The sequence below is a fragment of the Polypterus senegalus genome, chromosome 1, assembly GCF_016835505.1.
Source record: "Polypterus senegalus isolate Bchr_013 chromosome 1, ASM1683550v1, whole genome shotgun sequence".
Classification (NCBI taxonomy): domain Eukaryota; kingdom Metazoa; phylum Chordata; class Cladistia; order Polypteriformes; family Polypteridae; genus Polypterus; species Polypterus senegalus.
Window position 1 is genome coordinate 76,811,545 of NC_053154.1, and position 13,788 is coordinate 76,825,332.

General features: G+C 37.2%; 1 protein-coding gene across 2 annotated transcripts in view; it reads left to right on the forward strand.

Moving 5' to 3' along the window:
* Positions 1-13,788, forward strand: part of LOC120527576 (insulin receptor-related protein-like) — a 113,253-nt gene that overhangs the window by 45,507 nt on the left and 53,958 nt on the right. For both annotated transcript variants that reach the window (XM_039751148.1, XM_039751158.1), the window contains exons 5-7: positions 3,752-3,896; positions 6,558-6,772; positions 11,512-11,638. In XM_039751148.1, the coding sequence (XP_039607082.1) occupies positions 3,752-3,896; positions 6,558-6,772; positions 11,512-11,638 (487 nt within the window). The remainder of the gene's footprint in view (positions 1-3,751; positions 3,897-6,557; positions 6,773-11,511; positions 11,639-13,788) is intronic.

Sequence of the window (13,788 nt, forward strand, 5' to 3'; positions counted from 1 at the left end):
GTACAAGGAGAGACATGGCATGACACCTCAATACCATGTTTCCAAATGTCAGGTCTAATATTGTATATTTTATCATTAATTCAGTTCTTTGCTACTCTTGTTCACAAGGATCTTACAGTTCAGATTTTCCATATATCAAAATGGCAATTTTTCTAAACAATAAAATTAGGTTTTTTCTGTTTTCATTTTTTTTACATGAAATAGTATTTAAAAATGGATAGGGAAATGTTTTTTAAATACTTTTTAAAAATGTCATTACATGCTGTTCAGAAGATGTGTCATTTTGTTGTTGTTTTTTTCTCTCAACATCTGTGCTCGTGTTGGGCGTTCTGATTTTTGAGATTGAGTTGATATTTTTAAAGTTAGCTCTTTCAAAGAGGCTGATATGTCAACTGACCTACATATTTATTCTGACCTTTAGAATTAAGTTTCAGTTTCTGGCAACATTTTGAAATGTAGTTTTGTAATCTAGATGTTGCACTTGGGATGAATGTTTGTTTTGACACAGTCAGTCACCATGAATCGTTCAGAGTTTTGATAAACAGTAACAGTACTAGTAATAGTAGTATGTCTCCACCCAGAAGTTATGTTTCAACATGACTTTCATGTGTTCAGTAGTCCTCTACTGATGGGAACTGCAGTGGTAATATCCTATGCTGGAAAAAGACATCCTCATAAACTTCCTCCAATTTGTCCAGGTGAACTCTCAGGTGATCTCAGGCCAATACAATTATTTAATCCCTCTAGTGCAGCGGTTCCCAAACTGTGGTACGTGTGGAGCCTTTTCAGGTGGTACGCATCGCGGTCTCTGAAATTTAATTTATCTGTGCAAAACCCTTTATGACAAGCCTGTTGTGAGCAAAAACCAATGAAACTGTTTAAATACAATAATACGTTGATTCCCAAATTTAGTGTGGTGTGAAATTTCGTCATCTGAATAAATAAAACCTATTATTCGAATCAGTATTTGGTTCATTTAACGCTACCATAATTCCATTTCACGGAAGTCAACTTCTACTTCTTCACTGTTTGAGCTTTTGGTCACTAGATGAAAGCACAATGCCGACACTATTTAGTCTCGGTAACCCTGCCTCACAGAAACCGCTCGCATTTGTTGTTATACGTGCACTGCCGCTGTATCGCATCGTAGTCAGTAGATCTAAGCACAAAGCCGATACCATTTCGTCTTTGGTAACTGCGTCATATACAGGCCGAAGACAGGGTTTAGTTTCAGGGTGGAATTTATCAATTTATGTACATGCACAAATTTTTTAATTAATTTTATGCATAATTTCTTCCAATTCTTTAACTTTTATTCAGATTTCGGGGTGGTTTAGACTCGAACTCCCCCCATTACAGCTCTCCCTCCCTTTCAACGAGGTGCAGGTGGTACACAACGCAACTCACTTAACCTCAGGTGGTACATGACGTTCAAAAGTTTGGGAGCCCCTGCTCTAGTGTGTCTTGGGTCTGCCCTTGGTTCTTCACTATGTGGGCAGTGCCTGATTTACCATGACGTACTCCTAGCTACAGAACACAGCTAAATTATTTCAGCTGCTTTCTTTTGATTCAGGTAAGCAGCAATTCCACTCTGAAATCCTCCCATATGGCAGAGCTCCTCACTTCACTTCATCATGGAGACTGAGCTCATCAACCTTCCACTGGGACCCCATGTTGTCTCAGCGCCTTATTTTTTCAGTCACTACCCAGAACATGTGGCCATAGGTGAGGATGTTGATTCAAAAGTATTGTCCAAGGACTTTGGCCTATCTTCATCACATTACAAGGCCATGACCACCTTGATCTAAAGTATTCATGCATCTTCTATACTGTGTTTTATGCATGGTTCATAATTATAATGTAAAATTGAAAACATTTGTGAATAGCCTGAAACATAAATACTTTTCTTAAAACTGGTTTAACTTTATAATGGTAGAAATCCCAAAAAATGAAGTCATATACTATAGTAAAGTTGAGGGTTTGCATATTTAAAGTTATTCTTTTGCTGACCTCTTAGTCACATTACAACTCCACAAAAGACTTGGGACGATCAAAACAGCAGTAAAAAAAAGAAAAAAACTGTTTTGTAATGTTTATATTTACACATTTTTATTTCCTAATGTAAAATTGACTTTTGCTCTTCTAAAGTGAGAAACATTTGAAAACAGTTTTTAATTTAATTTATTAATTGGGTTATTGTGTGTCCAGTGTGTAAAATTGTCCCTGGGATTTTTTATTTTTTTGCTATGGTTTGGAATCTCATAGAACTTCATTTAGTATTATTTTCTACTTTTGTTTGGGTTAGGGATCAGTTATTTTATTTTATGGTCATATTTTGGAAATACTGCAACATCATGTTGTATTTTAGTGAGTGCTGCCATTTTGGCTGGTCAGTGCCATAACATGACAACTCATTGGTAGTTTTGTAATTTTCATTTTTGATGTATCTTTCACAGGCTTGCTGTAAGCATTTAAATTAAAATGTAACTATAAATCAAAGAATATATTTTTAATATTTGTATTTGTTAGAAAACTTCCTTCAGGAGTTATAATTTTTTTTTGCATTATGTTTTCTTCTTCTTTTGTTTGATCTTGGATGCTGGCATTTTATGCAGTTTTATTATCGTCATTTCTATAGTATTGATATGGGTGATGTTCAGGATCATGGTGCATGTGTCATTAAGACTCAAGGATCTAACAGTTAGTTCCATACACTTCCTAGTATTTGAGATTGGGTAACTAAACTTTATGTGCGCTGTGATTTGCTTTTGATATCTTGACCTGGTTTGCAAACCTCTTGCTTTTCCTTTTTGACTTTGCTATTTGTCTTGTGTTTTAGGATTTGACAAAAGATAAAACTGACTTTTTGGTTGGGAACTTTCCTTGCTTTCTGTCTTGCATTTCATCTCCCGATCCTTAATTAAAAATGAATATTTCTGCTTTCCCTAAAGGCAATTTCAACAGGTTGAAGGTGTTGGTCCTGGAAGTTGGGCCATGTGATGTTTTCAGCACAACAAGATTTTAACCAGGGCCACGTCTCTCTGTTTGTCCATATTTGTGGATACACTCAAACCTTTCTTTTTTGTAATTATAATGAATACTTGACTAGACTCCCCAAAACATTGATTTTTATTTTGCACTTTCTGCCTTGTCATATAATTATTTGATTTCTAGTTTGAACCATTGCTAGTCCTTTGGTTTAGGATTCCATCTCTTTGCCCTTTATTTTCTTTGGCCATTGTAGTCTGCCATTTACATTTGTGACAGGTCATTAATCATGTCTTTAAATTCTCAAAGGTGTCAACAAAGTTAATCCTGCAAATGTATGTCATTTAAGTAGTATATCACATACTCAATGACAAGGAAAAGTGAAATGAATTCAGAAGCCAAAAGCACTTCTTCACCCAGTTTAAAACAACTCCCAAGTCATGTGGCTGAAAGTAGAAACATGTTCAGCTTTTTTTCTCATCCGGAAAAAATATTGGGAAAATTCTTATTAACTAGTTATCAGCTAACCAAACCAGATTATCTAACTGAATCATCACCTCTATTGTGCTGAAATTGTTATAATGGTATGCGTATGGAATTGTGCTACGGGTTACCCATTTTAATTCTACCCTCAGGTATAAACATGCCCATATATAACTAATTACATTTATGAATTTTACATATTATTTTTCATTTGTTGATGAATGTGGAAGTCATTTACATTTTTAAAATAATTTATGCAATTGTATTCTTTTTTGTGCAGATAATCTGGCATCAGAACTGGAAGCCAGCCTTGGAAATATTGAAACCATCACAGGGTTTCTTAAAATCAAGCACTCGTTTGCTCTTGTGTCATTGTCATTCTTCAGAAGTCTGCGGCTAATTCGTGGAGACTCTATGGTTGATGGGTAAGCGAAAGAAGGAAATAATTGAAAATATATGTTAGTTTCTTAGTTGTTTTTTTAAATAAAAAGTCTTAAAACTGTAATTCAAGGTTATTGATGTCAGTTTTGTTTTCTTTTAAACAGAGTTCAGTGGGTGGTCTCTAGCAAGTACTGTTTTTTGACTGGTCACTCACCAATAGAAGGAACATTCACAGTTATAACTTTGCACATGTCTAATAGCCACAGAATTCTTAAGGCAACAAAGGAAATATTCAAATGTTGTGACTGTGCGTGTCAGAGGTGGACATAAATGCAATAAAAAGTTGGTCAAAATTACTGCACAGAGCAGCTACTTTAATTCAAGAAGCCCTGAATTCATCTTCTTCTCAGGAGTCTGCATTTGATGTGTGGTGTTTGCATATAAATGTAACACTTGATGGCCAACGATTTATACGAAACCTACTGAGAAATTCTCCAATCAAAAAACGGTACTCGCTAGAGATCAACCTTTCATCTTTGATGGGTGAAAATGACAGGATTTCAAGCTATATATAATACATGTGGCATGCATTATCACTGAAATATATAATTTCCTAAAATAAAAAAAAAATTTATTATAAAGGAATTCCTTTTTAGTTACTTTTAAAATACTTCCTTTGACATGCAGCACACTTGTCCCATTTCTTGAAACATTTACTGTGTTGATCTTTTGTTACCGTGTCTAGAGCCTTCTGAGCTTTTGTTCTGGATTTTTGATCAAAACCTTTTTGAATGGCAACACGGTGTGGGCAGGTATGTTGTCATGGCGCAAAATCTAGTTTTACACGTGTCACTACTTTGGAGGTTTTCCTTCCTAATGCTTTCTTGTAGATATCTCTGCAGTCTATTCATGGGGAACAAATTTTATGAATAGGTCTGTCGATGTCACAAAAAAACTACAATCATCATTGTCTCTTGAAAATATTCCATGGTGACTTAGAGAAAAAAAATCACCCAAGTAACATCCATGATTGTAGAATAAACAGCAGAAACACATACTTGAACCCAGCAAGATGCCACTCAGCGGACTGATTCACCAGGCTGTAGGCATTCGACACCTAGTGGCATATTTGTGAACTACACCCTACTCTCATGCTATTGATCGAGGCAACAAAAAGCATATTTCATGACACATTTAATTATTTATGCTCAGAAATCACTATGTTTTTTTTATTTATTGTCACAGTTCACAGTATATGTGTGCGTGCAGTTATTTATTTGTCCAGAATATTACTCCGTAACATTTCGAAGGAATGTCTGACTTATGAATATTAGAGAATGACATCAAAAGTAAAAAATGTAGTTAGAAAAGATTTTTTATTTGAATTAAAGATTTACTTACTAGGTGATTCATTTAAATGTAAGCCGTAAACACAAATAGCTTAAGGAAAATTTGCTGAATTTAAAATTACTTTTTATAGGTCATATCAGTCCAATATTACCTGGCACAGTGTGAAAAGTCTAGTTGAACATCATTAACGTTGTAAATTTATTTAAGGAGATTTACAAAATCAAGACTTAATTCAGTTGTTTACGCATATCTGCACAAGCAGATTAAGTAACTAATTTGGAGACACATTTTAAGTCAAAGCTGGAAATTGAGCAAACTTACACTTAGACCGCTAGATCCCACACTTGTGCTTTGAGTTTCTTTATGTCTAAAATTTAAAATACAACAAAAACATTTCTGTGTTCACAAATTCAATGATATGCCATTGGTCTGTGATGAACATTCAATGTGATGAATGTTCAGCAAAACATTTATACAAATAGTTGGAAATAAGAACTCTGTAGTGCGCACGAAACTGAGCTAACATCAATTTAGGTAGAATTCTTTACAAACATACTTTTCAATAAGCTTTTTTGTATGCACATTTCTTCTAAGGGCTTTCCTTAAACCTTTTATCGAAGTGTAACAAGCCACCAGGGGCGTACAGCCACCCTAACCCGGACACACACAAGCAGGACACAGGTTCAACCCAACACCCTTATTTATTTACAGCAAAACGTTCACATATTATCAACACTGCAACACATCTATATACAGTCCCTTCTTGCTGCTAGTCCATCCGCCTCACCTCCTCCTCAGGCTTTGTCTTCTTCCTCCCAACTGTGGCCATTCAATGGAGTGAGGTGGCTCCTTCAATTCAGGTCCTGGGAATGTTCCAGGCTGCTCATCAGTATTACCTGGAATCACTCCCAGGTGCGCTGGAGGTCTTCCATAGGGCTCTGTAGCTATCTCTGGCCGCCCCCACGCAACCCAACAGGACTTCACCAAACTCCAACTCCTGACATGCCCTGTGGGAATCCATGGTGCCACAGCCGCCCAGGAGGGCTGCCCTCTAGAGTCCCGGGATAGGTACTTCCTCACCAATGCCCTCTCCCCTGGTCCTTCCACTCTGTTAACGTCCTGGCCATGTAGTGGCCATGGCTGCCCATCACAATAAGGTACGGTAAACGGAAGCTTTCTTGTAAAGTTACATTTTTATTAAAGTGGAAGAGAGACTGTATTAGAGATCAAACCTACATCTTCATACTTTTATTGATAATGTGTCTCAAACAGATTAAATGCCTTGATTGATCACAAACAAAGAAATGGAAATTACAAAATATTGGGTTTTTTTTTGCCTTTTTTTCTGCCCTTAGCAATTATACCCTTTATGTGCTGGATAATCAAAATCTAATGCAGCTATGGGACTGGGACCATCACACTCTATCAATTCCAGTAGGCAAAATGTACTTTGCTTTCAATCCTAAACTGTGTCTGAGCCAAATCTATGAAATGGAGAAAATTACGGGCACCCAAGGACGTCAGAACAAAGCGGAAATAAATCCTCGCACAAATGGAGACCGTGCCTCCTGTAAGTATTGTGTATAATATGGTGCTTGCACTTATGAATCTTGTAATACAATACGGTTTGCACTTCTACTAAATGGTTGAAGTTTAGGGAAAGTCAGTTCAAAAATGTGTAGAGTGGGTCAAAGTCTTTGAAATGAAAACAATAGGAAGGTAACATTAGTTATGGATCAGGGAAAACTAAGGTAGCTCTGGTTTCAATGGGGTATTATCAAAGATACCCCATAATACACTGTACAATTAAAACACTGAACAAGCCATGTACAGGACATGGAGACACTCCACAATGGAGTTAAACGTGACTGATTTTGTTATATTAAATTATATTATAGTCTGCAGTTATTTATTAAAACAATGGAGGTAACAGAATCACCTACAGTCTTCAATATATACAGTTAAGATTTTTCTTCCAATATCAATATAATTTTCACTAAATAATCACAAAACAGTACTTTTGTGATATAATTTTATAACAGTTTAATTTGTACTTCATGTGTCAGAATTCAAATTGAAATACTATGGAATACTCAGGTTAAGATTTTTCCCAGTTAGTGCAATATTAAGAGACTTTTAAGACAAGTACAATGCTGTCTGTTGTCCATGTTTTTCTTCCTTGATCCTGATCTGTCTTGCGATGCTGAGTGAAAGCATGAATTAGACATTTTAAATATTTCAAAGCCTTTGTTTGACTTTACCAAACATAATGGTTAAGATGTTCAATGTTTATGGCAATGATTCACTACATAGAACAGTTTTGTGTAGATTTAAGTTTCACATTTCATTTCTTTACTTATGAATGTAGTGAGAAGTCAAGCAAAATGACACCTTTTATTGGCTAACTAAAAAGATTACAATTTGTAAACTTTCAAGGCAACTCAGTCCCCTTCTTCAGGCAAGATGGTCAAACTATGGTCTGGGCAAGCACCAGAATGGACCATCTTGCCTGAAGAAGGGGCCTGAGTTGAACAGGTGAATTGTTTATGAACAAATTATTGTATCAATACCTCCATATAAGGATAATAACATTGATTCATTCATTGATCTATTCGTTTACTTAACCAGTTTAAATCAATGTTTGGGACTGGGGATCTGCAGTTTATCCTAAAATATATTATTATTTTATGTTATAATTGTAATACAGTATTTTTTGGACCATAAGGCGCACTTAAAATCCTTAAATTTTATCAGAAAACGACAGTTCGCCTTATAATCCGGTGCGCCTTATGTATTAATTCTGATTGTGCTTACTGACCTCAAACCGATTTTATGTGGTACACGGTGCTCAAAAATCTGTCAAAATGTTTTAGAATGACTTTGGTAAGCTACGAAGCCGCACCGCTTGATGGATTTTTGGAGCATTACAGCTACTGTAGTCAGGGGCCTCACGGAGTAATACGTACTGTACTTCAACATAATTTTACGGTGTGTTTATTAGGACCCCAAAATGGCACCTGTTAAGAGACAAGCTTAAGAAGTGGATTTCAAACTCAAGGCTATTAGGCACGCAGTAGAACATGGGAATAGACCAGCTGCGAGATAATTCAATATTAATGAATCAATGGTGCGGAAGTGGAGGAAGCAAGAAGATGACCTGCACCAAGTAAAGAAGACCAAACAGATTTTCTGAGGGAACAAAGCGAGATGGCCACAGTTAGAGGACAAACTTGAACAGTGGGTTATTGAACAGAGAACAGCAGGTAGAAGCGTCTCTACAGTCTCTATTCGACTCAAGGCAACAGTGGTAGCACGTGACATGAAGATCACTAACTTTTGAGGAGGTCCTTCTTGGTGCTTCCATTTTATGAAAAGACGCAATCTCTCCATCCGCACAAGAACTACCATCTCGCAGCAACTGCCAAAGGATTACGAAGAAAAGCTGGCCATTTTCCGTACTTACTGCAAAAACAAGATCACTGAAAAGAAGATCTGGCCAGAACACATCACCAATATGGACAAGGTCCCTCTCACCTTTGACATCCCCGTGAACCGTACTGTTGAGAAAACAGGAACCAGTACGGTATCTATACGCACCACAGGGAAGGAGAAGCCATCCTTCACTATAGTTCTTGGTTGCCAGGCTAATGGCCAGAAACTACCACCCAATGGTTATTTTCAAGAGGAAGACTTTGCCAAAAGAAAAGTTTCCGGCCGGCGTCATCATCAAAGCTAACCCAAAGGGCTGGATGGACGAGGAGAAGATGAGTGAGTGGCTGAGAGAAGTTTACGTCAGGAGACCGGATTTCTTTTTCCACAAATCTCCATCTCTATTGATCTGCGACTCCATGCGCGCCCGTTTCACCGATACTGTCAAAATCTAAGTGAAGCAAAACTTGACATCATTCCGGGTGGAATAACCAAAGAACTCCAACCGTCATATATCGGTGTCAAAAGGGCTTTCAAAGTTAAATTGCGAGCTGCGTGGGAGCATTGGATGATGGAAGGCAAACACACATTCACCAAGACAGGAAGGCAACACCAGGCGAGTTACGCCACTATCTGCCAATGGATCGTGAATGCCTGGGCTATCGTCCGAGCTTTCACCAAGGGTGGAATCATCACTAAACAGCTAAGTAACAGCAATGAGACTGACTCGGATAATGACGAGAGAGATCCGGGCATGCTTGATGCTGAAATCGCCCAACTGTTTACCTCAGACACTGAGGATGAAGAATTTGATGCATTTGTGGAAGAGGAATGACCTGAAAAGTGAGTGTATTGTTTTGTATTTTATGTTACAACTGAACAATGTTGAGAGTTATTGTTAATGAGTTGAATAAAGTTTGACTTATCTGACTGTTTTGTTTCACTGAATACGCTTTATAATCCGATGCGCCTTATGTATGAAAGTAGATCCATTCATTGATATTGCGCTTTATAATCCGGTGTGCCTAATGGTCCGAAAAGTACTGTAATTATAATATTTGTAATTGTAATAATTAGTAATTATAATTGTAGCTAGAAAAACTTTATTTGTCTCCAGGGGGAAAATTTGATTTTTTACAGAAGCAAACAATAAATAAATGAATTAAAAAATACACACATACACACTCACAAACTATGGTCTGAACAAGCACCAGAATGACTAAATAGAAATAAAATTACATTGAAAGAAAACTTTTGACTTGGCACTTACAGTCAGACTGCTGCTGTTATGTAGATTTTGCATTTATGAGTTATGCCACTTTTATGCATTTTCAGAGACCAGTACACTCGTTGAATTGTATTTGCACAAATTAAAGCTACTCCCTCACCATTTATAATATTCATTTAGTTATCTGAGCTGCAGCAGCAGAATAAAAATAGTTCGCCAAGTTCATGCTCATAAAGCAGTTTTTACAGGTGCAGATTGTGTTCTATTGTTGTTTGTTGATGTTTGCCATTTCGTGGTTACACCCTTTATAAAGCATTCAGGACTTGCATGTTAAGCGAGATCTGATCCAAGAGGTTTTTAATTCCATTGATTTTCACACGTACTCACACAATGTACTTTTTTAGATCATCATCATCATCATGTGATTTCTCCGTGAATTTCGGCACCTGAGACCCTGCTTGAACTCCCACACTCTGCCTTCTAGATCAACAGTCCCCCCCCCCTCTCCCTCTCACAATCATTTCAGTGTCACCATCCCCGCTTCATTGAAGTCCAATTCTTCATCTTCAACTTCCCATCCTCCCAGTCAATCCACTCCATCCCACCCTATACTTGCAGTAAAGCAAAATGAGGTACAAAAACATTTCAGGAGCAGAATATCAGGAAAGCAGCTGGCCCTGATGGAGTCTCACCTGGTGCTTTTAGATATTGTGTAGATCAGTTAGCACCTGTCTTCACTGACATAATTAATACTTCCCTGCAGCCAAAGTTCCCAACTGCTTTAAGGTTGCCACAATTATTCAAATCCCCAAGAAGGATATAATCTCTGAACATAATGATTATAGCCCAATCCCTTCAACCTCAGTGGTTATGAAGATAGTTGAATGTCTTGTGCTTTCCTACATAAAGTCCATCACTGATCCTCTCCTTTATCCACTTCAGTTCGCATATAGGGCAAATCGCTCAGTTGAGGACACAATTAATTTAGACCTCCACTATATTCTTCAGCACCTGGACATGCCTAACACCTATGTGAGGGTCTTGTTTGTGGATTTCTCCTCAACCCTCAATACCATTGTTCTGGAGTTGCTTCAGAATAAACTAATCCAGTTAGTGTACCCTGAGGTGTTTGCCAGTGGATTATAAATTTCTTGACACGTAGAAAGCAGTATGTGAGACTAGGCTCCCATCTGTTGAATCCAATGTCAATTAGCATAGGCTTCCCCCAAGACTGTGTTCTTCCACCCCTCCTCTTTTCACTTGATACAAATGGCCATGGACAAATCTGTAAAAATTCTAAAGTTTGCAAATTAAAAAATTGTTCTTCATATATGATAAAAGAGAAAAAAAAAGTGTTTCTCCCCTCTAGCAGTTCTATTGTAAACACTTACCAATAAAGTAAGCTATAGTATGATTGAATGTGAAGTGAATTTGATTTACTTGTTACTAGTCATTTTACTAGTCAGAGCAAGAATGTTAAATATACAGAATTCAAAATTACTTCAAAAAGTAACTAAAATCTTTCTGTTGTTTAATTTGCAATGTAGTGTTGTATAATTCTGATAATGACTAAAAAAATTAAAATATTAAAGCAAATGGCAATATAACTGGTGAAACTGAGCTTAAACATCTGCCTCTTTTCACCCTTACAGGTAAGAGTAGAACACTGCGCTTCATTTCCAATGTGACAGAGTCAACCAAGATCTTTATAAAATGGGAACGTTACCAGCCTTTGGGCCTCCGGGATTTAAGCAGCTTCATAGTTTATTATCGGGAATCGTAAGTGTTTCTTGTGAATTCATTTATGAATTCATTTTTGTAAGTATTTTACTAGTAATATAAGCACAGCAGTTAAAACAAGTGTAATTCTATTTTACACAAAATGTATTTTACTTAGCATCTATGCGAATGAATAGTGTTAAGTGAATCTCTATTTTTGGAGTTTTTTGGGGGGGTGGGGGTTGTAGAAAATAAGGCTGCATGATATTGGGAAAATTGCAATGAACAATAAACTTGATTATGATGGATGATAAATAATGTGATGAATCACAGATTAAGGTTGTTTTCTGTGCAGTATCACCAGTTGTACAAGCTGCCAATACAGATGAAAAATTGAGATTATCAGCTGTATGTTTATTGAAATAAAAGAATTAGTCCATAAATTTGCAAAAAAGTAAATGTTTGCTGCAAAAAGCAATGCATGCTGCACAATATTTACAAAATAATTCTGTAAACAATTGTTTGCCTATAAAACAATGTTATAAATACATAAAACTATTAAATCAGATTGCAGCAAAACTTATTAACCTTGGTCCTGGGGTGGAAAACATCACACAACAGGCAGCAGTGCACTTCAGGGAAAGGGGAGAGAGGAGGGCAAAATAAAAAAAAAACTTGCCTTACTATTGCCTTTGTTTTACCTTAGCTCAGGAATCCAGTTTGTTAGCAACTCTGGTCTATGTTTGCCAGTACATTTGAAATCTTTACCTAGATGACTTCATAGCACTCACATTAAGTCACCCTAAAAGTGTTGTCAAAATCAGTAAATATAAGTAGTGTTAGGCATAACAGAATGGCAAACATTTTTAACTCTGCATTATGTTACCATCCAGTTAATTTTCGGAAATAAAATGAACACCAACGGCAAGATGCAGTCTATGTCCAAAACACTGAAGTCTGGGACAGTAATTTATTTCAGTAGCATTGATCATATTTTTCGCATTGTCAGTAGCAAAACATACTAGCCCATCTTCAGATAGATAGATAGATTGATCCCGAGGGAAATTTAACTACCAGTACCCAAGCATTATACCAAGTTAAGTACACACTATACAAATAACATTAAGTAAGTACACTGGGGTTATAATCTTACAGTCCAATACAGATAGCATACAGTAATGCCAGTGCAATGGGAATTGAGCAAATAAAATTACTACCAAAGTGGCAGGTGGCATTTAATAATAAAGTGACATAATATTAAAGTAAATGCTAAATAAAGTGACGTGGCTTAGACTGACAGGATAACATGTGTATGAAAAAAGGTTATGCAGTAGTGACTGAGTAGTGAGATTTTGGGTGTAGTGCATAGCTAATATAGCTAATATAGATTATGACCAGGAAAGGAGCATCAGCACTCCCCAAAGTTTGAGAAGAGTTAGAGTCTTTTTTATCCACCCATATTGCAGTTCTGTGACAGCAGCCTACCACTAACACACTCCTCTGATTAATTGTGGTGGTGTATAGGGGGTGATGTTCCATAATAGATAGCGGCTTCTATAGTATCCTCCTCTTTGCCACTGTCGCCATAGAGTTCATTTCCATGCCAACCACAGATCCTGCTAACCTAATCACCTTGTCAATGCAATCAGCATCACTCTTCTTCAAGCAACCCCGCCTCCAGCACACCACAGCATAGAAGAGAGTACTGGCAACGACTGACTAATAGAACATCTGCAGGAATTTTTTACATATGTTAAAGGAGCCCAGCTTCCTCAGAAAATAGAGGCAGCTTTGCCCCTTCCTGAACAGAGCATTTGTGTTCTCTAACTAGTCCAGCCTGTCATCCAACTGTACTCCAAGGTATTTATAGGTCTTGATCCACTCCACATCAACCCCTTCATTGGAGACAGATCTCAGTGGTGGTCTAGGCCTACAGTAGTCAACCACTATCTCCATAGTTATGGAAGTGTTCAACAGCAGTTGGTTTGACCTATAACAACCTGCAAAGTCCTTCACCAGACCCTTATACTCCTCTTCCTGTCCACTCCTGACACACCTCACACTGGTAGTGTTATCTGAGAACCTCTGCATGTGGCATGTCCCTGAAATATAGCTGAAGTCCAATGTGTAGGCATACACATGAAAAGGAAAGGAGAAAGAACAGTCCTGTAGCTCCTGTGCTACTGATTACATTCTATGAGGTTCAGTTC